Source organism: Hyperolius riggenbachi, chromosome 1, assembly GCF_040937935.1.
Source record: "Hyperolius riggenbachi isolate aHypRig1 chromosome 1, aHypRig1.pri, whole genome shotgun sequence".
NCBI lineage: Eukaryota > Metazoa > Chordata > Amphibia > Anura > Hyperoliidae > Hyperolius > Hyperolius riggenbachi.
Genome location: NC_090646.1, coordinates 440279281 through 440305885, shown reverse-complemented (window position 1 = coordinate 440305885; position 26605 = coordinate 440279281). Strand labels below are relative to the sequence as shown.

Below are 26605 nucleotides of genomic sequence, written 5' to 3'. Positions count from 1 at the left end.
CTGCCGGAGGCATCATCACAGATCGGCGTATCCGCCTCTCCACAGAAAATGCAGACCGTCTGACTCAAATTAAAATGAATCAATCCTGGATTGGAAACGACTACGCAACACTCCTGGACCCCAACCAAGTAACATGACCGATGAACATCTGGGATGGTTTAGCGTTTCCGGTCCCTGTTTATTGAACCTCTCATCTGTATTACATTTATGACTGCATGGCGGCAAAAAGCATTGCTGCTATATCCGCACGCTTTTTGTCCTCATGCAAGGCCTGGGTTGTTGTGTCTCACAAAGCGTGGCCTTCTCCTCCTGCGCCTCCTCCTGTTCCATCACGTGTGCTGCTGCTGCTGCTGCTGCTGCTGCTGCTGGGTTACCGTTGCCGGTCCCTGTTTATGGAACCTCTTATCTTTATTACATTTATGACTACATGGCGGTACAAAGCATGCTATCCGCACGCTTTTTGTCCTCATGCAAGGCCTGGGTTGTTGTGTCTCACAAAGCGTGGCCTTCTCCTCCTGCGCCTCCTCCTGTTCCATCACGTGTGCTGCTGCTGCTGCTGCTGCTGGGTTAGCGTTGCCGGTCCCTGTTTATGGAACCTCTTATCTTTATTACATTTATGACTACATGGCGGTACAAAGCATGCTATCCGCACGCTTTTTGTCCTCATGCAAGGCCTGGGTTGTTGTGTCTCACAAAGCGTGGCCTTCTCCTCCTGCGCCTCCTCCTGTTCCATCACGTGTGCTGCTGCTGCTGCTGCTGCTGGGTTAGCGTTGCCGCGTGGTCCCTGTTTATTGAACCTCTTATCTTTATTACATTTATGACTACATGGCGGTACAAAGCATGCTATCCGCACGCTTTTTGTCCTCATGCAAGGCCTGGGTTGTTGTGTCTCACAAAGCGTGGCCTTCTCCTCCTGCGCCTCCTCCTGTTCCATCACGTGTGCTGCTGCTGGGTTAGCGTTGCCGCGTGGTCCCTGTTTATTGAACCACTTATCTTTATTACATTTATGACTGCATGGTGGTACAAAGCATGCTATCCGCACGCTTCTTGTCCTCATGCAAGGCCTGGGTTGTTGTGTCTCAAAGCGTGGCCTTCTCCTCCTGCGCCACCCTCCTCCTGTTCCATCACGTGTGCTGCTGCTGGGTTAGCATTACCGGTCCCTTTTCCTGGAACCTCTTATATGTATTACATTTATGACTGCATGCCGACAAAAAGCATGTTACCTGTGCAAAGAAAACAGACATTTCCCGCATTTAAAAGACAGTTTTCCCTTTGAAACTTTAAAATCGATTTTCTCAAAAACTATAAGCTCTTTTTGCTAAATTTTTTTTTCCTCTTGTACCCACTCCCAAGGTGCACATACCCTGTAAATTTGGGGTATGTAGCATGTAAGGAGGCTTTACAAACCACAAAAGTTCGGGTCCCCATTGACTTCCATTATGTTCGGAGTTCGGGTCGAACACCCGAACATCGCGGCCATGTTCGGCCTGTTCGGCCCGAACCCGAACATCTAGATGTTCGCCCAACACTAAGTGCAGCCAGAAAAACTAGGCAGGCATGTACACGCACCAGAAAAAATAGTAAAGCAAAATTCAGGAATCCACCTGGAGTCCTGGACCCTGTTCGTGGTGGTGGAGAAGGCAATCAAGCGGCCTGCAGGCAGAGATGCTGTGTGGGGAGCGACTTAGTCTTGGGGCAGCCAGTCACATGGCGTTCAGGCAGAGATGCTGTGTGTGGGGAATGACTTAGTCTTCGGGCAGGAAGTAGCCCTCCGGGATCCATGACTCATTAATTTTAATAAAGGTGTGGTACTGAACACTTTTGTGACCTGGGCGACTTCTCTTCTCAATGACAATACCTCCAGCTGCACTGAAGGTCCTTTCTGACAGGACGCTTGAGGCAGGGCAAGACAGAAGTTGGATGGCAAATTGTGACCGCTCTGGCCACAGGTCAAGCCTGCACACGCACACCCAGTAGTCCAAGGGTTCATCGCTGCTCAGAGTGTCTACATCCGCACTTAAGGCCAGGTAGTCGGCTACCTGCCGGTCGAGGCGTTGGTGGAGGGTGGATCCGGAATGTCTAAGGCGAGGCGTTGGACTAAAGAATATCCGCATGTCCGACATCACCATGAGATCGCTAGAGCATCCTGTCCTTGCCAGCGTGGATATGGGAGGAGGAGGAAGATTACTGGCAATGGCACCTTTATTCTGTTATGCTGTGACATCACCCTTAAACACACTGTAAAGCATAGTTGCCAGCTTGTTCTGCAAGTGCTGCATCCTCTCTGTCTTCTGGTGATTTGGAAACATCTCCGCCACTTTGTGCTTATACCGAGGGTCTAGTAGTGTTGCCACCCAGTAATGGTCATTCCCCTTGAGTTTTTTTATACGGGGGTCCCTCAACAGGCTGGACAGCATGAAAGACGCCATCTGCACAAAGTCAGATGCCACCGTACTAGCCATCTCATCTTGCTCTTCCTCAGTGATCTCAGGTAAGTTCTCCTCCTCCCCCCAGCCATGAACAATACCGCAGGAAAGGTGAGAAGCACAAGCCCCCTGTGATGCCTGCTGCAGTTGTTCTTCCACCTCCTCCTAAAAAAAAACACCTTCCTCATCTGAATCCTCTTCCCCAGACAACGGCGACTCCTCCTCCCCCTTCTCTGTGATGCCGCAGGTGTTGATGATGCCACAGGTGATGTTTCCAAAAACTCTTCCTCCTTCTGTTCCTGGTCACGCTCCTCTACAGCTTAATCCACCACTCTACGCACGGCACGCTCCAGGAAAAAAGCATATGGGATCAAGTTGCTGATGATGCATTCACTGCGACTCAACAGGTTTGTCACCTCCTCAAACGGACGCATGAGCCTGCAGGCATTACGCATGAGTGTCCAGTACTTTGGCCATAACATCCCCAGCTCCACAGAGCATGTACTTTCACTGTAGTTTTACAGATACTCTGATGGCTTTCTCCTGTTGTAGCAGGCGGTCAAACATCAGGAGCATTGAATACCAGCGAGTCAGGCTATCGCAAATCAAGTGCCTCACCGGCAAGTTGTTTCTCCACTGAATATCGGCCAAGTGTTTCATGGCCATGTAGGAATGCCTGAAATGCCCACACACCTTCCTGGACTGCTCCAGGACCTCCTGTAAGCCTGTGTACTTGCACACAAATCTTTGTATTATGAGATTGAGCACATGTGCCATGCAGAGTACATGTGTCAACTTTCCCAAACTCAAAGCCGAAATGAGATTGCTGCCGTTGTCACACACCATGTTGCTGATCTCCAGTTGGTGCGGGGTCAGCCACTGATCTACCTGTTTGTTCAGAGCAGCCAGGAGAGCTGCTCCAGTGTGACTCTGGGCTTTGAGGCAAGACATATCCAAGATGGTGTGACCCTCATCGTACCTGGCATGCAGCATAGGCCCTGGGGAGCTGGGAGTGTGTAGTTGGAGAAGATGTAGTAGGAGGAGAAGGAGAGGAGGTGGCAGCAGGCCTGCCTGCAAGCCACGGAGGTGTCACAACTAGGTCCGCTACACAGCCACGTACTCCCTGCTTGCGAGCGGTCACCAGATTGATCCAATATGCCGTATAAGTAATGTACCTGCCCTGAACGTGCTTGGCAGACCAGGCATCCGTGGTCAGATGGACCCTTGACCCAATGATGTGTGCCAGAAATGACACCACTAGCCTTTCTACATCACGGTACAGTTTGGATATCGCCTTTTGAGAAAAGTAATTTTGGCCTGGTATCTTCCACTGCGGTGTCCCAATCGCCACAAATTTTCGGAAGGACTCAGAGTCCACCAGCCAGTATGGTAACAGCTGGTGAGCTAACCGTTCCACCAAGCCAGCTGTCAGACGCCGGGCAAGGGGGCGACTGGAAGGCATTGGCTTCTTCTGCTCAAAAATTTCCTTCATGGACGCCTGGCTGCTGCTGTGGGCAGAGGAGCAGGAAGAGCTCAAGGTGAGAGGTGGAGTGGAGGAGGGTGGCTGTGAAGGTGCAAGGGATAAAGCGGCTGGAGAAGGTGCTGCACCTGAAGGAGGAAGAGGAGGCGGTGGGTAGCTTTGCCCTTGTATGCTGCTTTTCCCCAGGTGGTCTTCGCATTGCCGTTTGTGCTTTTTCTCCATGTGCCTTCGTAAGGCAGTTGTCCCTACGTGGGTCTTGGTCTTTCCACGACTCAATCTTTGATCGCATATAGTACAGAAGGCATTGCTCTCATCTGAGGCAGACACACAAAAAACTCCACACCGCTGAGCCCTGGAATGATGGCACTTTGGTGGTGGCGTCAGCAGCTGACCTTGAAGAGCATGTTGGCCGGCTGTCCATAGGTGGCGATACATGCCGCCCGACACTGCCACCAGCTGTTTCTGATGACGAGCTCCCCCTGCTTCTTTTAGCAACTAGTCTCCTCCTACTCCTCTCTGACTCCCTCTCTGAACTGTCCCCCTGGTCATCTTGTCTATTAGGATCCCACGTGGCATCCATGGCAGTATCATCATCATCATCATCATCCTCCTTATCATCATCATCATAATCATCCTCCAAACCTTCGCTTGTATCAGACACCTCCAAAATTGCACCAACAGGTACTTCATCATCCTCCCACCTTATGTCCATACTGGCGCCTAACTTGGACATATGAGGTGGTGGTGTAACATGCTTAGCGCCGTCATCTTGTAACAAGAATGGCTGAATCAGTTAATTCCCCACCAAATAACTCCTGCGAAGTGCTAAATAGGGCGGATGTGGTGCTAGTAGTAGCAGTGGTGGCTGCGGAGGAAGATATGTCACGGTTCCGTGCGGAAGCTGAGGAAGATGAGGTGTTCTGTGTTAAATAGTCAACGGCATCCTGGCAATCTTGGGAGTTAATGGCACGTGCCTTCTGAACACTCTACTTTGGTCTAGGGCCACACGAAACCACACCACCTTGACCTCGAACAGACCTGCCGGGTGGCCTGCCTCTGGCACTGCCTCTGCCTGTTTTGTTCATATTGGGGGGGATGAAGTGAAAGGTATGCACTGACTTGACTAATATAATGTGCAGTTACACAGATGCAGTGAAAAGGTGACTGCTGGTACAACAATGTGCGGTTACACAGGTGCAGTTAATAGGTTGCAGTAACTGCTGGTACAACAATGTGCAGTTACACAGGTGCAGTGAACAGGTTGCAGTGACTGCTGGTAAAACAGTGTGCGGTTACACAGGCGCAGTGAACCGGTTGCAGTGACTGCTGGTACAACAATGTGCAGTCACACAGGTGCAGTAAAAGGTATGCAGTGACTGCTGGTATATAATACAATGTGCAGTCAGTCACAGGTGCAGTTACAGGTATGCACAGACTGGTATTACGCAATACAATGTGCAGCTGTCACACACACAGGTGCAGTGAACAGTTATGCAGTGACTGGTATTATATAACACCGCATGCTGTCACGCAGGTGCAGAGAACATGAACAGATATGCACGGTCGGACTGGTATTACAAAAGTGCAGCTGTCACACACACAGGTGCAGTGAACAGTTATGCAGTGACTGCCGGTATATAATACAATGTGCAGTCAGTCACAGGTGCAGTTACAGGTATGCACAGACTGGTATTACACAATACAATGTGCAATACAATGTGCAGCTGTCACACACACAGGTGCAGTGAACAGTTATGCAGTGACTGGTATTCTATAACACTGCATGCTGTCACGCAGGTGCAGTGAACATGAACAGGTATGCACGGTCAGACTGGTATTGTGATGTGCAAATGGGTAAATATGCAGCTGTCACACACAGGTGCAGTGAAAAGTTAGGTACTAAATGTGCTGGGCCTTGCACAGTATAGCAATTAGCAAGGGCCAGCTGCGATGCACAGGGCTGTATAATGCAGTGTCACTGGCACAAAAAAAAAAAAACTTCACAAGAACATTAGCTCTGAAAAGAGCTCTTTTTGTGGTGCTTTTCAACAACAAATATCAGCTAGGAGCAAGCTACAAGAGCCTAACTAAGGGTTTTTCTGCAGCAACTCTCTCCCTTCTCTCACTACTGCAGCAACACTGAGTGAGATAATGGCCGACGCAGCTGCCTTATAAGGGGGGGGGGGGGGGGATCCAGGAGGGAGTGCAGCCTGATTGGCTGTCATGTGTCTGCTGACTGTGATGTAGAGGGTCAAAGTTTAGCCCAATGATGCAGTATAGGGGCGGGTCGAACTCGCCATAAAGTTCGCGTTTCGACTCGAACGCGAACCACCAATGTTTGCGCAAATATGTTCGTGGCCAAACCGTTCGGGACAACTCTACTGGGGGGTCTTAGGGTTAGGCACCACTGGGGGAATTAGGGTTAGCGGAGGGTTCTTTCTGAGAGTAGGTAGAGGTTAGGTCGTAGTAATCACCAGGGGCTGTCTTAGGGTTAGGCACTACCAGGGAGAGGTTAGGATTGGGCACCATCAGGGGAGGGTTCTGTGTGAGAGTAGGGAGAAGTTGACATATATGGGCTACACCAGGCGCCCTTTGTAGTCGAATTTGGAATATATGGGCTACACCAAGCGCCCTTTGTAGCCGAAGTTGGTATATGGGCTATACCAGGCGCCCTTTTTTCCAGGCGCCCTTTTCAAATAGACGTTTAAATATAATATCTTACATGGCTAGAGCACACAGCTACAACGTACTATACTTTTCACAATTTATTCTTCAACCTTTGGCACACATTCATATGACCATTTATTTACCATATAATTCTAAAGACGATTATGTTGTTTCTGGTAGTTATGACCCAGGTGATCGGATATTGTTGGTGTTACCCAGGAAATCTCTGCAAATAAGAGCTGGATATTCCTTTTTTGCTGTTTCTGTGGCATTTACAGTATGTATTGATGTGATTTATAATATTCTTAGGGTTTTACCAAAGGGAGGAATATGCTTTTCATGTCACGTGTGGAGAGTATTTTAGGCCTGGTTCACATGGCCATTAATTGCTGTGCTTGAGGTGTTTGTTGCTCAAGCGCTGTACTTTCAAATAAATGGACAACTGCTTTGCCTTTTCCTGTTTATGCAAACACCGCGCTCCATGCCCTTGTCTCATCCTGTGCACTACATGTAGCATGTGTCTTTCTTTCTCAATCTGCAACTTTCTACGCTTCCGTGAGCCCCTAAGGGACTCAAAACCTGTTGTGATGACCGAACGACTAGAACCGATGCCAAGCACCTTTTTGCTCAGTTGCAGGAAAGCATTTAGCACCAGGTAGGCGAGACGTCTCCAAGCAACCATCTGAACCGGACCTTAGTTTTGCAAGTAGAGATGGTCATAGCTAATAATCCTGGCTTGCATGTACATTCTATGCAAATTATATCCACTTGGAATAGGGCCAATCAAAACTGACAGGAAATTATTTTGACTAGCCAAATTCCAGACTGCATACACTTTGCATTACATTCAAGCTGGAATTGTTAGCATCTCATTAGCCATATACTGCTTTTATATAATCTATGCATATTATGTTGACAGTAAATGAGATGAGATATTTTGTATGGATGATGGTAATTTTCCTTGCTCTACACAATGGACATTTATTGTGATATAACAGGTTCACAACTAAGTATTACTCTCTAATTAGGGTTGTGGTGGATTTAGGCAGACAGTACAACAGCCATGCACATATCTCCTCTCTTGCCAGTATCCACATATCTTCTCTTGCAATGGTCAGCCCCGCCCAGCTGTGAGACACAGCCCATTCTTTGTCTAAAGTGCTTCAGATGTCTAACCGGTTTGGGAAGTCCTTTGGCAAAACTTAACTTTCATTTCTGAAACGGTGGAGGCACAAATAAAGTATATATGAGTTCATACAACAGCTCCATTTATCATCTAGCCATGTGATTTCTTCTCTTAGCTTGGGAAACTGTGCAGTACTTTACTGAAATCAGAGTATCAGGGTGTGTGTGTGTGGGAAACACATTTTCTTTCACTTTCTTGCAGCAGGTTGCCAATTTGGATAGCTTGTGCTTCTCTACATGAATAATACAGTATGTAGAGCCATTTAATTCCATATTATGGATTTCATTTTGCCAAAGAAACCTGAATTAAGTTTTGACTCCATGTACTGTTAACCACCCTGGCGTTCTGATTAAATCGCCAGGGTGGCTGCGGGAGGGTTTTTTTTAAATAAAAAAAAAACTATTTCATGCAGCCAACTGAAAGTTGGCTGCATGAAAGCCCACTAGAGGGCGCTCCGGAGGCGATCTTCTGATCGCCTCCGGCGGCAAGAAATAACACGGAAGGCCGCAATGAGCGGCCCTCCGTGTTTCGCTTCCCTCGTCGCCATGGCGACGAGCGGAGTGACGTCATGGACGTCAGCCGACGTCCTGACGTCTGCCGCCTCCGATCCAGCCCTTAGCGCTGGCCGGAACTGTTTGTTCCGGCTACGCTGGGCTCGGGCGGCTGGGGGGACCCTCTTTCGCCGCTGCACGCGGCGGATCGCCGCGCTGCAGCGGCGATCAGGCAGCACACGCGGCTGGCAAAGTGCCGGCTGCGTGTGCTGCACTTTATTTGGTGAAAATCGGCCCAGCAGGGCCTGAGCGGCAGCCTCTGGCGGTGTTGGACGAGCTGAGCTCGTCCAGACCGCTCAGCAGGTTAATCCGCTCTGAATAGCTCAACAGTATTGAGCTTAAGTGGAGCGATGTGCTAAATGTTGTTCGCACAGCTTTCTTTAAGTTGCTTGCATCTAAATTTACAGTATATTTAGTTAAAGGAAACTCTTTTAATTGTAATAAAATATCTCAAAACATTTTTTAAAGCAGCAGGGGCAGTCATACTATCCCAGGAAAGAAAACACTTATATAAGTAGACAAATACTTATTCTACTTAACATGTATTGTGCTGTACACATTTTGATTTCAGTAAATTTTATATAGTAAATAAAGAAAAAACTGGTTTAGGCATTTTCTATCTTTACTGCCTCTGACTGAAGCCAATCCTGATGTCGTTTCCTCCCTTACGCTTTTTCTTTTTCTTCTAGAAACTGCACAGTCATATCTAGCTTGCTTTGTAAACACGTGAACAAAGCATAGATGGTATTTCAATAGCTTCTGATGAGGGGAGATCTGTATTTCCCTTCTCAGTCACATGTCACATTGAACTGCCCTCGGCCAAGCAGTGAGTAGCAAGAATGTGGGAGGGGAGATAACAAGCTTCCTTCTCCCTGGGAATGCACCAGATTAGAGCAACGTTGACTGAGATAAGATTCATTACAGCAAAAACATTTATGATTATATTGGAATGCTTGCAATGTAGACTGCATAATAACTACAGAGCAGTGTGTAAATAGAATTTGGTTTTGTGGCTGACAACCTTGATTTAAAGACAGTTAAACACAACCACTTTGGTACTATTAAGGCCCCATTCACACCAGGAGCATAACTAGAAATCACTGGGCACCCCTGCAAAACTTTGGATGGGGCCCCCTCCCGCCAAGTTCTCCCCCCACTTCTGCACAGGTAAACTGAATAGCAATGTTATTCAGTTGGCTAGTGCACACATGAATGTGTTTTCCCAATGCAGATAAAAACAGACAGCAGTGAAGCACTGCAGGCATTTTCTATATCGATTACATCCGCTTCTGTGATAAAACATGCAAGTTTTCACACATACAGACACACATGGTGTGGAGAAAACGCATTAAAAAAAACAACAAAAACTGACAAGTGTGCTCCTAGCCTCAGCTTATTACAATCTCTCTATCCATCTCTGAAGTAGCAGAACTGGCTCTACAGACTTCTCCAGCATCACTACAGTACAGAGTACTTGGGGAGGGGTAGAGAAGTTGGGGCTGGGTGCTATACAGAAGAGCCTGTTGCACACTGAATAGGGTCTGTCTACAAATCTTTGACAACAAAGCTTTGTATGATTCCTTATCAGTGGCTGAGCAGATGCAGTCATTAGAACAATTGTGCAGAGAATAGAGAAAGCTTGGTCTCTCAGTGCCCAGACTCCACAAGCATCACTACAGAACACAGCACTTGGAGAGGGGTAGAAATGCTGGGGGTAGAATAGTGCTGTACACAAGACCCTGCTGAACACTAAATAGGGAATGTCTACAAATATTTGACTACAAAACTTTATATGATTCCTTATCAGTGGCTGAGCAGATGCAGTCATTAGAACAATTGTGCAGAGAGCAGAAATGTTTTTCTCTCCTTGCCCTTAGTTTTCAGTCTCTCAGGATGGGGCCCACTGTGGCTTTTGGGTTGCCTCCCTTGCAGGGTCTATTGTTACGCCCCTGATTCACACTTATTTGAATTCATGCTGTTGTGTTTGTCGAACATGTAATTTATTTTAATGGCATCGCATTTTTGTTTTTCTCCTCTTCCTGCATCTTGCAATTGTTCTGGCCAAACACAAATGCTTAGAAGCTGCCATAAATAACATAGCTATAATGTCCTTCCCAGGATTAGGGCAAAGATATATGTGTGTGTGTATGTATATGTATATATATATATATATATATATATATATATATATATATATATATATATATATATATGTGTGTGTGTGTGTGTGTGTGTGTGGAGAAAGTTCCATCCTTATATGGAAGTATTTGAAGTAAATGACACAGCAGGACATGTAAACACCTGCTGTGTCATGGTATAGAGAACTGCATATTTGCGTGCATCACAAAAGGGCGTGGGATATAGCCTAAATTATAAATTCTAATCTAAAACAATATTTTTCATTTATAGCTTATAAATGAAAATCTAGTGCTAAATAGGTTCAATAAACGGAAATGAAATGGCAAAATACAGTCTATAGCAAAAACGAAATTGGAAATGAAATGTCAAATAACGTCTATAACGTCTATAACAAAAATGTTTTACACTTGCATGAAACAGTAATACAATGGTAGATTTTACAGGTATTTTACTGCAATTATACCTAACTATAGGCTCACACAGATCTCTCCCTATCCCTAACCCCTAGACCCCCCCTTTGTGTAAATATACACTGTAACTATACCTAACCCTACTCTCATACAGAACCCTCCCTGTACCTATCCCTGACCTCTAGACCTTCCTGGTGGCGCCTAATCCTAACCAACCCCCTGATGATGCCTAACCCTAACCACCCCCTGGTGGTGTCTATGTAATGATCCGCTCAGCTGTCTGCACAGGCAGACAGCTGTTTGACCATTCCTTAAGTCTGTGGGCTGCAGGTCTCTGGATAAGAGACCTGTCTTCGCTTTGCAAGTTCCAAAGTTGCTCTGCTGAGGAATTTGCATACACTTGTCATGCAAATTGCCTACCTGCCTCCTTTGAAGGCTTGCAGTATAAATACCTTGCTCTTCCAGAGTCCTTTGCTGGTCATCATGGTTTGTTCCTGCTAACACCGGGAGTGTCAGCCTTGCTATTGTTTGCTTAAGATTATCTTAGTGTATTCCTGGGGACTGCACTAGGCATCCCTCTAGTGCAGTCAGGTTGTACTACTTGTATTGCCTTGTTCTGTTTCTCTGCCTCGATTGTCTTGTCGCCAGCGGTGGTCGACAGGAAATTGTTCTGTCTGTCTGGGAGTGTAGGCCAGAGCTGCGGTTGCTGCTGGCTGCTCCATCTGTCTGGATTGCATTTGCCCTAGTGGTAGTGGCAGTGCTTCCTTCTGTTTTCTGCCTTAGGGGTGCTAACCAGAGCAGCGGTTGCTACTGGTTACTCCATCTGTTTGTCTTGCCATGTGGATCGCACTCGCTCTGGCGGAAAGAGCAATGGATCCTGCTAGGCCTATTCCTGTACTCGGATCACACTTGCTCTGGTGGAAAAGAGCAATGGATCCTGCTAGCTCTGTTTCTGTACTTGGATCACACTTGCTCTGGTGGAAAGGAGCAGTGGATCCTGCTAGCTCTGTTTCTGTATTTGGATCACACTTGCTCTGGTGGAAAAGAGCAGTGCATCCTGCTAGCTCTGTTTCTGTACTTGGATCACATTTGCTCTGGTGGAAAAGAGCAGTGGATCCTGCTAGCTCTGTTTCTGTACTTGGTTCACACTCGCTCTGGCGGAAAGAGCAGTGGATCCTTCCTGTCCTGACCCTGAACCCGGATCGCACTTGCTCTGGCGGAAGAGCGGTGGATCTTATCTGACCTATTCCTGTTTTCCGTTCGTCTGTCTGTCTGGAGCAAATGCTTGCAGTTGCCTGAGGTAAGGCAGCCGTTTAGCAAGCGTTCCTGTTATTTGTTCATTTGTGTTCATTCGTTAGTCAGGGTGGCGTGCTTGTCTCTGTTGCGCTTATGTGCGGAGACGGCGCCGTAAACGCGCTTGTCGCTGCTGCGCCTAACGCGCGGTGACCGCGTTTAGGTATTGCGTTTGTTATTTTCGTTGACATTCTCATTGTTTGATATGCTGTGCCTTTCGCTCTGCTCCTGTGTTTAACCTTTACTCTGTCTTGTGTCACTGTTGGCAATCGCCACTCTTGCGATTGCGTTCCCACTTTGGTTTTCGCTGTTGTATGTCGACCGTCGCCGGGTGGCGACTAGATTGGTAGACATACATACATTCTGTCTCTGTACTCTATCCCTCGAGAGAATCTATCCTGCTCCGTATTGCCCCATTACGTACAATCCTTATCTGGCATCCGTGGCTGTGCAGAGGATCTGTTCCTCTGCACTCCACAGCTCCATCTGCCGGTTGGAGTTCCTCTCTACGGGTGCATCTGCACCTTAGCTGGGTTCTCTTATCCAAACGTTTGTGGAGGATTTCCGTGGTGTCGGCGTGCAGGTTGTGCGCTGACCACGGAGATAATTCCACAATCGTTAGTCTAACCCTAAGATCTCCCTGGTGGTGCCTAACCTTAAATCTCCCCTGGTGGTGCCTAACCTTAAGACCCTTCCTGGAGGTGCCTAACCCTAAAACCCCCCTGGTGGTCCCTAACCACCCCCTGGTAGTGCCTAACCCTAACCACCCCCCCTGGTGGTGCCTAACCCTAAGACCCCCCTGGTGGTGCCTAACCCTAAGACCCCCCTGGTGGTGCCTAACCCTAAGACCCCCCTGGTGGTGCCTAACCCTAACCATCCCCCTGGTGGTACCTAACCCTAACCATCCCCCTGGTGGTGCCTAACCCTAACCATCTCCCTGGTGGTGCCTAACCTTAAGACCTCCCTGGTGGTGCCTAACCCTAAGACCTCCCTGGTGGTGCCTAACCCTAAGACCCCCCTGGTGGTGCCAAACCCTAAGACCCCTCTGGTGGTGCCTAACCCTAAGACCCCCCTGGTGGTGCCTAACCCTAAGACCCCAAGACCCCCTTGGTGGTGCCTAACCCTAAGACCTCTCTGGTGGTGCCTAACCCTAACCATCCCCACTGCACAAACACCCTTACACACATATAAACAATAATATATTTAATCCTTAAAATACTTCACTATAAATAACATGAATAGTATAATTTATTTGTATAAGAATAAATAGCCCTAAAATCACCTGCACATTAATAATATTATAAATAGAAAAAGGTATATGTATATAATAGACTAAATATTATTAAATAGAAATGTTTCAATGCAGACTAACACACAGCAATACTAAATCTGTGCGACATTCACAGTGCACACGTTTCGTTTGTGTGTAACGTGTAGCATTATTAGAAAGTGCTGCATGCTGTGACCACAGATTTAATGTAAAATCAATTATTTCCAACATGTGTGATCTGCTTTCTGATCGATTTTCCATTCACGTCTATGGAAAATTGCTTAGAAATCAGATTGGACATCATGGAAATAATCAAAAGAAAAATTGCATTGTGTGTACCTAGTATAACAGAGAAGGTTTTATTGGATTGGGCACTCAATAGGCACTCATTTGTTACCTATCTGTACCGGTACTTAAAGTTGTCAGTAAATGTACAAGGACTGTTTTCTGGTAGGCATTGAGACGTGATTCTTCAGGAAAAAGTGTGGGGCTCCAGGCTAGTAATTCACTCTGTTGCTATGTGAGGGGCAGAGGACCGTTGGAATGGCACATGAGGACCTTCACAAAGTGGGTTGGGTGAGTGGTGGTGATGCTCTGACAGCACTTGGCTGAGTCGATCTGCAAGGTGGTGCCCTGGTACCAGTGGGGGGACCAATGTGCACATGTTAGAATTTCATTGGCTCCTAACCCTGTGATCACTGTAAGCCAATCACCGTGATCACAGAGTAAGAATAAAAAAAAATACTCTAACCCTTAAGGGGCCAGAGCATTGTGGAACCAGGGAGGTTAAACAAAATGGGTTTTCAGCATATTGAAAGCAAAACGGTGATAAAGTCCAATTTACTGGCACTCAAATATTTAAATCAAGTACTCAAGTAAAACTAGTGTTTTGCAGGCTTGCATCACTGCTTCTTCAGAAGCTATATCTAAATACCTAAATGAAAAAAAACAGTGTCCCACAATTCCCTAAAAAAATAAAGATAGCACATAATGTATAATAGTGGATATTCCGAAGGATGGAATGGTGATGGAGTAATCCAATCAACAAGGGGTGCCTGAGTGAGATGGTGTGATCTCCTTACTTCACACATTCTATGGCTGGCTATTGGGCTATCAGATTTGCTTCCACAGTTGACTATATCTATAAATTATGTTTTATCCCTACGTCCTCCAGGATGGCCCATAATTGAGAGTACCCTGGCTCCTCCCTGCAAATGAAACACAGGCTTAGCATTAGATTAATTGAAGTGGTATAAAGGACAGGTGCTCCCTCTCATTATCAGTTTTCACTGTGTTTCCTCACTTGCAGGTTTCGCAGGCTTTTATGGGACCAGGGGCCATGTGATGGAGTCGTGGTGGCCTCTGCGTTCCGCGCCCTCCCTACCGACCATGAGCCCTGTGTGTGCTGTAGGCATGGTGTTGCCTGCAGACTGACCTGGATTTCGGCGGAGGCTGATGACCTGAGTCTGAGGCACTGCGGGCGGCTGGGGCTGTCTGCGGGCCTCGCACGGGAGTGGAGACGGAGTTCCGTTTCAGGTGGGGAACTGCTTTCCCCTCCGGCTGCTCATGGGCTTAATGCGGGTGGAAGATGGGGCCTCACGCCACGTGGAATCGAGACCGGATGCTTGGTTGGCGTCCAGATCCTCGCCGCATTGGCCACGCCCCTTCGACGTACTTCCGCTTTCGGGTGGGTCGGCGATTGGCTTCCCCGCGGCCGCAGGAGTTCCGTGATCTGCGTGCAGATCCAGGAGGGACACTGACGGCTGCGGTCGGGCGAGTGCAGGGGTACTCAATGGGGGAATAGTAATCCCCGAAGAAGGGCCCTGTATAGTGGCAGCTAAAAGTAATGGAAATGCCACTATCAAAAATGGCGCTGTAAGTCCCCTAGACTCAAGGGGTGGAGCCTCCAGTCTCCTTTTAAGGAGTCTGAATCAGATGGAAGCCGGTTTTCAAGCAGTATGGATCACTCCGTTGTTACTGCTGGAGAACCTACAAAGAAGGCGGATATATCCAGCCATTTGTCAGCAGGACAGGTATTGTATTGAATCTTGAAAGCATGTTCACCTGCTTAAAACTAGATAAATAGTAATGTTAGTTTTTTCTATTTGTGTGTGTTTCTCCAGCAAGCTAAAGATAATGGAAAAACCTCTCTTAAACATAAAAACAAATCTAAAAGATGCAATACCTGTAATATAAAACTGCCTGACACTTGGTTAAAATCCCTATGTCAAAAATGCTTAGATGAGTCTGAGGAACAAGAATCCTCTAAAGTGGTTAAACATTTTTTAGCTTCATTTACTACAGAAATGCAAACTACCTTTCAAGCATTAAGGGCGGCTATGTCAGAGAAGCCCCTTGGGGCTCCCACTTCCCTTTCCTCCGGTAAAGCTGTGCCAGTGTCTGATCCACAGCAGGACGGTTCCTCCATAGAGGAGCTAGAGGATATGGAAGAGGACCCCTCTGATATAGAGTCCGGGGAATTACCTGTCCTAAAAAAGGGTTCTAGGTACTTGTTTAGTGCAGACGAGACGGCTGAGCTTCTAAAGGCGATTTATGACTCAGAACAGATTTCTGTTACAGCACAAGAGACTTCGGTACAAGACGAAATTTATAAGGGACTACAGACTCCAGTAGGCAGAGTCTTTCCTATACATAAAGCCCTCGATTCTATTATTGATGACCAGTGGGAGTCACCGGAGAGGAGACTGGCTATCCCCAAATCTTTTAAAAGGAGATTCCCCTTTAAAGACGAGGAGATTCAGAGGTGGGCAAAGTGTCCAAAGTTGGACGCCTCCTTATCCCAGTACTCGAAGGATGCTGACTTATCCTTTGAGGACACAGGAGCACTCAAGGACCCAATGGATAAAAAAGTGGAGGTTCTGTCAAAACGCTCTTGGGAGGCAATTTCGTTTCTTTGTAGGCCCACCATTTCATCAGTCTGTGTCTCCAGGAATCTGGTTACATGGATTGATGAATTACAGAATAAGTTGGTCTCCGGTACTCCTCATTTGGAAATTGTGGAGTCTCTTCCGGTGATAGCAAGGTCACTAGCTTTTTTAGCTGATGCTCTGGTGGAGTCGCTGAGAGCTGCAGCTAAAGCCTTGGGTTTAATTAACGCAATTAGAAGAGCTACCTGGTTAAAAACCTGGGAGGGGGATTTAACCTCTAAAGCCCGTCTTTGTGCCATGAAATTTGAGGGAAATCTGTTGTTTGGAAAAGACTTAGATGAAGTACTTACCCGGTCTACGGATAGGAGAAAAAAGTTCCCTGATAAACGTAAGAGAGGCCAATTCAGGAAATATTTTCGGGGGAGAGGGGGTGCTGGGTTCCGTGGTAGAACCCCAGACCCCAAAAGGAACTGGTCCTATTCCCGGGGCAGGGGTAGGGGAGCCTCTACTTCACAGAGGCCCACAACCCCTGGCAACAAAGACCCCAAATGACGTCCTAAGGGTGGGGGGGAGACTGCTGTTCTTCCTAGATCAGTGGAGAACAGTATCCCCAGAAAAATTTTACATAACCAGTCTGCCAAAAGATCAGATAAAGGCAAAGGCCTTGAAAGAAGCAGTGACTTCCCTCATGGAACAGAGAGTAATTTCGCCAGTACCACAGAGTCAACAGGGAAAAGGGTTTTATTCCCATGTATTCGTAGTCAAAAAACCGTCGGGCAAATTCAGAATGATAATCAAGGAGGTTAAATGTGTTCCTCAGGGAGAAAAAATTCAAAATGGAAAGCATTTACTCCGTGCGAAACTTTCTAACGCCGGGAACGTTTATGTGCACCCTGGACCTCCAGGATGCATATCTGCATGTCCCGATACTAGTGTCTCCTCAGAAATTTTTATGGTTCGCCATAAAGATTGGAAGGACAATTTGTCATTACCAATTTTGCGCACTCCCGTTCGGTCTAGCGGCCTCTCCAAGAATTTTCACCAAAATCATGGCGGAAGTCATAGCTTTTCTTCATTTAAGGAACGTAAAGATCATCCCCTATCTGGACGACTTTTTAATATTAGGAAGGAATACAGAGGAAATAGAGAGGGATCTACACCTCTGCATTCAAACCTTAGGACGCCTGGGCTGGCTGGTGAATTACGAAAAGTCGGATTTATCACCAGCTCAGAAAAAAGTTTTTCTAGGCTACCTTATAGATTCGGTAGCGCAAAGAATATTCTTACCCGAGGAAAAAATCAGGAAGGTTACCGGAAAAACTCGGGACCTCCTTTCGTTACAAAAGGTAACACTAAGACAAGTGTTATCTCTAATAGGTTCAATGACGTCATGTATCCCGGCAGTACAGTGGGCTCAGGCTCATGCCAGAGTGCTTCAATAGTGGTTCCTAAAAAATTGGGACAAAGACCACACAACCCTAAATCAGATCGAAGTATTAGACTCCATTACAAAGGAATCTCTGGAGTGGTGGTTAGAAGTAAACCACCTCATTCAGGGACGCCAATGGGTCCAGAACCCAACGGTACGGGTTACGACAGATGCCAGCGCTTGGGGCTGGGGGGCCCACTGCCAGGGGCATCAGAGTCAGGGAAGCTGGAGTCCAGACCAGAAGAAAAGGACGTCCAACTTCAGAGAACTCCTAGCAATCAGGGAAGCACTAAAAGACTTCGAGAAATTGCTGACAGATCAAAAGGTATTGGTTTTGTCAGACAATATAGTGGCAGTAAGTTACATAAACAAACAGGGAGGGACAAGGGTACCAGATCTCCTTGCTCTCTCTCTACAAATCTCAAACTGGGGGGAACTACATGTCAGGTCCCTTGCAGCAACCTACATAAAGGGAACGCAGAATTGGTTGGCAGACGGTCTGAGCAGAGATTTCATCCGGGAATCGGAGTGGGAGCTCTGCCCAGAAGTATTCGAACAGATAATACAAAAGTGGGGACTTCCGAACAAAGATCTGTTTGCGACACCAGAGAACACCAAGCTTCCAGATTATTGTTCCCTCACAGCGTCATCCTCACAAGAAAGTCAGGATGCGCTGTCCATTCCCTGGGGCGAGGGGTTAGTATATGCCTTCCCTCCGTTCAATCTCCTGTCCAGGGTAGTGGGGAAAATAACACAGGAAAATACCACGGTTATTCTCATCACCCCTTGGTGGCCCAAACGAGCATGGTTTCCACTCGTCAAAAGTCTGGCAATTCAGCACCCGTGGAAATTACCTATCAGACAGGACCTTCTGGCTCAAAGGGGTCAGTATCACCCTCATTTGCACAGACTGCAACTAACAGCTTGGATCCTGAGAAACAAGTTTTAAGAGAAAAGGGTTTCTCAGAAAAAGTAATTACAACGCTAGTATCAAAAAGGAAGGAAGTAACTAGGAAAATTTACTTTAGAGTTTGGAAAACTTTCTGTGGTTGGAAGGCTAGGAAAGGGCTGATCCTGAAAAGTAATGACTTACCGCTAATCCTGGACTTTTTACAGGATGGGGTTGATATGAACCTATCGGTAAGTACGATTAAGGTGCAGATTGCAGCCCTATCAGTCTTTCTAGACAGACAGTTAGCAAAAAATTGCCATGTAATAGCCTTTGTCAAGGCGATATCAAAAAACAAGCCGGTAAAGATACAAACGTTCCCCCCCCTGGGACCTCTCCATGGTACTACAACAGTTAATAAAGGCACCTTTTGAACCCTTACAGGAATCTTCTGAAAGGTTTATGACTCTTAAGATAGCTTTTCTTATAGCGATCACGTCGGCAAGGAGGGTGAGCGACTTGCAGGCTATTTCTATAAAAGATCCTTACATGACTGTGTTAGAGGACAAAATCATATTTAGGCCAGACCCCACATATGTACCTAAAGTAAATTCAAGCTTTCACAGAAAACAAGACATAATCATTCCATCCTTTTGTAATAGCCCCAAAAATGACAAAGAAAGGGATTTGCATTTACTGGATGTAAGGAGAGCAATTCTTATTTACCTTGAAAGGACGAAAGAATGGAGGAAAGATAATAATTTATTGGTTGCGTTTGCGGGTCAAAGGAGAGGGCACGCAGCAACCAAGAATACGGTTTCTCGTTGGATTAGACAAACTATATACCAAGCTTATGTCATGGCAAATCAACCAGTCCCGACTCTACTGACGGCTCACTCTACTAGATCAGTGTCCACCTCATGGGCAGAGAGGGCTGGAGCGTCGGTAGATCAGATCTGTAAAACAGCGACCTGGTCTACTCCAACAACTTTCGTCAAGCATTACAGAATAGACGTTCTCTCAAGTCAAGATATGGCGTTTGGGAGGAAGGTCCTACAGTCTATTATCCCACCCTAAAAATGAGGTAAAACTTCTCTGGGGTCTCTCAATTATGGGCCATCCTGGAGGACGTAGGGATAAAATACTCGTTAGACTTACCGGTACATGGTATTTCTACGAGACCTCCAGGATGGCCCTTCTACTTCCCTCCCTATCTCACGAGGTGTTCTTCTTTTTCTGGACCGATGTGAGGGGGTTTTCTCCTTTCTAAACTAATTTGACACGAAGTGGTGTTTTCGGGCGAATCACTGGGTGTACTCTGTTAAAACTGATAATGAGAGGGAGCACCTGTCCTTTATACCACTTCAATTAATCTAATGCTAAGCCTGTGTTTCATTTGCAGGGAGGAGCCAGGGTACTCTCAATTATGGGCCATCCTGGAGGTCTCGTAGAAATACCGTGTACCGGTAAGTCTAACGAGTATTTTTAGCAATCTTTCAATAAGTGTTCTAAGCAAGAGGAAACATAATTCTGGGGAGTACTTTTACTTGACCCACCCTGAAAGGTTCCTTCAATCTAGATTGTCTTGCTTACTACCAAAGCCTGACCCTTCTCTTGGAAAATGTCACACATCCTGCAATGCTCCTTTCATATAACTGATGACGATATACAGTACGTGAGTGGGCAGAAACGTTTTTCTGATTGAATTCGGTTAAGGAATGGCTTTTTTCCCAACCCAATTAACTATGTAACTATGTATTAGTTTTCAGCACTTACCACCACTATGATCAGAGCGTGGACATGGTTCTGTTAATTCTCTTAAAAGCCCATCAGGTTTGTAGGAATAATGTTCAACCAACTAAAAAAAAAAGTTTGACATACAAAAAACATTGTTTGTAAAATCCAACAACTTCACTTAAATTACTAATATGCTTTAGTTGAGCTGGAACAATTAAAATATCATAAATGTTATGATAGCTTTGTACAATTCCATAGCCATAAATCAAAAATCTATTCCAAATTTCTATATTTTTTAATTTCAGTATTGAGACATATAATAAGCTTTCCATGAGGTTATATTTGGCCTTACAAACAACTGGTGTGGTGTAAGATGAGACTTACTAGCTATGAGTGAGGACAACTGAAAGATCTTTCTAATGCTAGGTACAGCAGACGAAACTGGCAACGCTTTCACACAGAGGCTGTATCCGAATTAGCTATTTGCAAAGATGTGCAGAGCTCCAAAATATGGACAAAATTACACAACATGCATTCAAAACAGGTACAGTAAAGAAAGGCGTTAGCTTCAGTATAAATAATACGTGCACAAATTATACCCTACTAGACTTCGCCACAGCTATGACGGGCCTCGCGGGGAAGACCTACTGCTAGTCTAAGGGCCCGTTCACATTACAAACGCGGACGGCCACGCATACAGAACGCAACGCATGTGAACGCACGCCATCCGCGTTTGTATGCGTTGCGTGGCTGATCCCATCACTGAAAAGTGAATGGGACAGCCGCACGTTTTTGCAAAATCTGCATGCAGCATGCGTTCCCGGACCGCACAGGTCTGGAACGCATGCAGTGTGAACATCAGACAGTGCACTCTATGCTCTGATGTCGTGCGTGTTGGCCTCCCGCACGCGTTTCCAAAACATGGCTGGAAACGCGTGCAGTCTGAACAGGCCCTTACAATAAAAACATAATTTTTCATAGTGCTGCTAATCATAAATGGTATACACATTTCTTCTAACAGACATCAAACCAGTGACAGCGCTCCAGGCTGCAAACTGAAATTAAAGCCAGCAGAGGCGTGCAGAGCCCCACTGGCGCTAAATAAATGCCTTGAATGCAAATTATGTACTAATTCCTAATCTAAAAATTCGAATGCAGGTTGAAGCACATTAATGCAGTTAGCCAAAAAGTATACTGAAGTTAATTTTGTACAGCAGGAGAAATTGCCAGTGCTTTCAGACCCAGGCTGTACCCGAATTACCTATTTGCAAAGATGTGCATAGCTCCAAAATATGGACAAAATTACACTGCATGCATTTAAAACAGGTACAGCAAAGGAGGACGTCAGCGTCAGTATAAATATGTGCACAAATTATTCCCTACTATACGTAATATAATTTATACTGAAGCTAACGCCCTCCTTTGCTGTACCTGTTTTGAATGCATGTTGTGTCATTTTGTCAATATTTTCGAGCTCTGCACATCTTTGCAAATAGCTAATTTGGGTACAGCCTCTGTGTGAAAGCACTGCCAATTTCTCCTGCTGTACAAAATTAACGTAAGTATACTTTTTGGCTAGCTCCATTCATGTGCTTAAACCTCCATTCAAATTTTTAGATTAGGAATTATTACATAATTTGCATCTGATTTGCATTCAAGGCATTTATTTAGCCCCAGTTGGGCTCTGAATGCCTCGGTTGGCTTTCATTTCAGTTTGCAACCTGGAGTGCTGTCACTTGTTTGATAATGCTAGGTACACACGATACAATTTTCTGGCAGATTTACCTGCCAGATGGATTTTTTTCCCAACATGTCCTATTTGAATTTCGATCGATTTTCTGATCTTTTTCCATAAAAGTAAATGTAAATTGATCGGAAAATCTATCGAAATTCAGATCGGACATTTTGGAAAAAATCGATTTGGAAGGTAAAACTGCCAGAAAATTGTATTGTGTGTACCTAGCATAATATACAGATGTCTACTGATGCAGAAAGTAGAAGCCATATTGGCAAATTAAATCCGTTTCCATGGCGCTGTACAGACTTCATCACTATGAGATATGGATTAGTTATGGCTCTGCAAGTGTTAGTTATGTAAAGTAATTCTTAGTCAGTACTTGTGGCAAACCTATAATATCTCTATACTATGTATTGTACTATGTATTTTTGTAATGTATGTTTATTTTATATTCTGATTTGATGCCAGGTATTGTAATTGAGCTCCTCTATTATTTTTGCTTCAGAAGGCTGTAGGTGTCACATGCTGAGTTGTCTATAGACTTGTTTACTTATTGAAACAATGGACTTGCTGGAAACTTCTGTAGCAGTAGATAAGATGCTTTTCTGGAAGCTTCTGGGTAATGCCTAATCACCTTCAATCTGTACAAACTGCATATACAAAACTCTGCAGGGAAGGAGGGCTGAAGGAGACGGCTATCTGTCCGCTCTGATGCGGCCCACAGACCATAATTTGCCCAACGCTGGCATGTACCTTTTAAAGTAAAAAGGGACGGGTGCTTGCCTGCATCTCGGCTGTTTTCTTTTCTTCTGCCTGGACGATCACTTCCTGTGATGTCTTCTGCCCCCAGGTGGTCTGGTAGCCCCGCAAATGCAGGCCGAGGTTTGAGGGGCACTTGAAGCAGAAACACTTTCTGCACACATTGGTCATGCAGATGAAGCGGGCTGTGGATGGAAGTGGATTTTCGTCCAGCTCCACTACTGCAGTCGCCATCTTTGTCTCCGCGTGGTGGTGTGAACCGGAAGTGATGTTAAACCGGAAGGCCACTGTCACCCATGTGACGGTGTTACGATCGGATTAAAGAACGTATGTCCACACTTTTTAATTTAAGGTAGCAAGGTGTTTGTGCATGGGTTTCTTTGAATTAAGAGTGGAGGAGAGCATGGTAGAGTGAAACAACAAACGTATTGATGTGCCCTGGAAGTGTACTGTCACCGGAATTTGAGTCCCCAGCGGCTGTATATAAGCGGGTGTTGTTCCGAAAAAAAAGCGTTTGTTAGGAAACCTGCAATGCTCTGTCTTACCTGCTGGTGGCATAGCATACATTAAGTACTGTTGGACTTTTGCTCACCAGCAGGTGGCCCTTTATGGCACTTTGAAATTAGATTATGTTGTACTCACCAGATCGGGGACACTTTGGCGCAGTTGGTGAGCTTAAGTACGTTAAAGCGTAACCAAGAGCCCCTGTCACTGTTTTCCTGTTGTGTGCTGCAGCCCCTCTGTATTTTATATATATTTCTTGTGGAGATTGGGGTCTCCACTGCTGCGTGTATGCTTTGCAAAAAAGTGCATTAAAGTTGGTTTGTGCTTCTCACCCCTTGATATTTGTTGTACTTCTATTGCTCACCACCAGATATCCTTAGCAAGACTTTCCTCTACAATTATGCAGTCAGCTGCAGTGAGCCTATTTGAAGACTCCACCCTGCTACAGACATTGCCAGAGCTTCAGTTGTACTAGGCCTCTGCTTGCTGCTAGCTGCCTGAACTCCTGGTCCCATTGCCTGTTCCTGATTTGCCTGGTCTGACCTTTTGCTTGTTTACTTACCTGTCTTTGGATTCTGATTCTGTACTGCATTGCTCTCCTGGTTTTTGATATTGCGCTTTGTCTCGACTTGCTCTTGATTACGATTTGGTACTGCATTCTTGGGTCTGTATATTGTGTATATAGTCCTGTCACTTCTAGTTATTTAGTCTTGTATGGTGTGTGCATGTGGAATTATTCACTGTGGTTGTACTATTTATACTGACCACATTTCACTGTTTATATTTATTGCACTTTTCAATAAATATTATTGCTGATATTTGTTGTTTCATCTCCTGTATGTGCTGCACAGAGTGGTCACCAGCTCTTCTGTCAGTGAGGTTCATAACTGCGTTCATATTTGCGATCACAGGTGTCTGATCATACTTTCGAACGGATACCTGCCAAGCCTTTCCCACTGTGCCCTGCTACAGGTCTACATACCAGCTTATTCAGAAGTGTTTAAGCTTGCATTGTAGCCTAATGAATTTGGAAAGGGGACTATTGAACTTTGTTCATTATGTTTTAATATGCTGGCTATGCAGTTGACTGTGAGGTATTTTTTTGGGCTTTATCCTCACAAGCTAAAAATACTGGTTTCTTCACCTTTCTGTTTCTTTTATGTTAGGATGGCTGACAAGGCGCACGACTACCCCCTCACTCAGAAGCAGCTACATGATTTTATCGAGTTGTACCAAACTTTCTCCTGCCTTTGAAAGGTGAAGGATCTGAATTATTACAACAAAGTAAAGCGTAATGAGGCATATGAAAAGCTGGCAGACTTGCTTCAGACCATTCACCCTACTGCCAATCGCCCAATACTGCAATTGTTAGAAAGAAAATTGCAAACCTCCGTACTGTCTTCTCCAAGGAAGACAAACGGCTGGCAGTATCACGGCAATCAGGATCTGGAGCCGATGGGGTCCTTGGTGCTAGATTTTGTTTGGGTGTGCGGGTTTTCATGTGGATTCGCATGGAAACAGTGGGGAGTCGCACCGGCACTGCCGTTGTTAAGTTCGCGTGCATCGTCATCCATGCGGGTTCGCGTGCGAATTCGCATGGGGGTTTGCATAGAACCGCATGCGAGATTCGCATCCGCATGCGAATTTTTACCGCAGCGATTCCCACCGCACAAGTGGAAATGCAGCCTCAGGTTGCCAGGGTCATGCTCTCGCCAACAGGACGACGAGAGCAGATCTGTTTATACAGCGCTAGCGTCCGCATTGGATATACGCTTTGCTATATACTGTAGACAAGACAAGACAAATAACATTTATATGGCGCTTTCTCCTTGCGGACTCAAAGCGCCAGAGCTGCAGCCACTAGGGCGCGCTCTATTGGCAGTAGCAGTGTAAGGGAGACTTGCCAAAGGTCTCCTACTGAATTAGTGCTGGCTTACTGAACAGGCAGAGCCGAGATTCGAACCCTGGTCTCCTGCGTCAGAGGCAGAGCCCTTAACCATTACGCGTAGGGACGCATGGCAACCTGTTTACACAATACCAGCGTCCGCATTGGATATACGCGTTGCTATATACGCGTTGCTAGGGACGCATGGCAACCTAAGGGGTATGACATCACAGGATATGACACCAGCAGCCAGAACGAGGCTTGGAGAGCGGTGAGTAGATGTGTCATCACCGTTCACTCATGCTGTGGATGGGGGCAGCCCTGTGGGGAGGTTGTGCAAACAGGTAGGTTTACACAACAGGCAATATGGATAATTTAGAAGCAAGGGGTGGACCTGATAGATCGGGTGTGGCAGGGTAGTGGCTATTTAAGCACATTCAGCTGACAGCTCGTTTAGCTCTGACTTGGGCTATTACTGGGGGAAACTTTGACACTTGGTGTGGGGATATCTTTGTACTGTGTTTTTTATGTTGTGCACTATTTTCTCCTGACGACGCCCTGTATTAGGGTGAAACAATTGTTGAGAGCACTGTAAATATTGACACTCATGCACCCACTTATATGTGTTACCCCAGTTACCTTCTGTGAAGGAGGATTACCTATATCCTTGACCCCCATGGGGTCCTTTGCAACTAGTGTGGCTGATCTACATTGACCTGTGTGCGAGCAAACCACACCTCAGTACTAGGGGAACTTGCACCCAGTGTTTTTCTGCCACAATTGTGCTCATTATATAGGTATTCATTTTTAGAGGAAATTGTACTGTGATGTAGGTCTCAATTGGTGATACTGGGGCAGAGATGGCTACACCCCACAGGGAATACAAGTTGACCAGTGGGGGGGATCAGAAAAGACCCTCACCCTTTAGTGTTCATACCAATACTGACCATATACAGTCTTTTATCTCTCATTACCTGAGACCGGAAACCTCCCATGTATTACCACAGCGATCATATTGTTGTGTACATGGGATAGGTCTACTATTGACCAAGTTTCTGGTACTTATGGTCTAGCCCTGTTTGGGCATTGTGCAATTGCTAGATTTTGTTATAATGATAATGATAATAAACCTGCTGCAGTTTGTGATGGACCAGACGGTGCCAAGACTTGCGACAGCTACTATGCTGCCAGAAAGGACTCTTGCATCTACTTCGGCTGCCACAGACACAACCAGTTCACCATCTCAAAACACATCCAAGGACAGTATGCCAGTCACCTGCAGAAGCAGAATTGCATGACAGTACCTCAGTGGTAAGTCTTTACTTCTTTCATGGGTTCAGCCTAGCCCTGGCAA

At 45.9% G+C, this 26605-nt stretch overlaps 1 protein-coding gene across 5 annotated transcripts in view; it reads right to left on the bottom strand.

The window, feature by feature from the left end:
• Window positions 1-26605, bottom strand: part of SYK (spleen associated tyrosine kinase) — a 218170-nt gene that overhangs the window by 92387 nt on the left and 99178 nt on the right. For all 5 annotated transcript variants that reach the window (XM_068237920.1, XM_068237926.1, XM_068237936.1 and 2 more), the window contains exon 5: window positions 20405-20486. In XM_068237920.1, the coding sequence (XP_068094021.1) occupies window positions 20405-20486 (82 nt within the window). The remainder of the gene's footprint in view (window positions 1-20404; window positions 20487-26605) is intronic.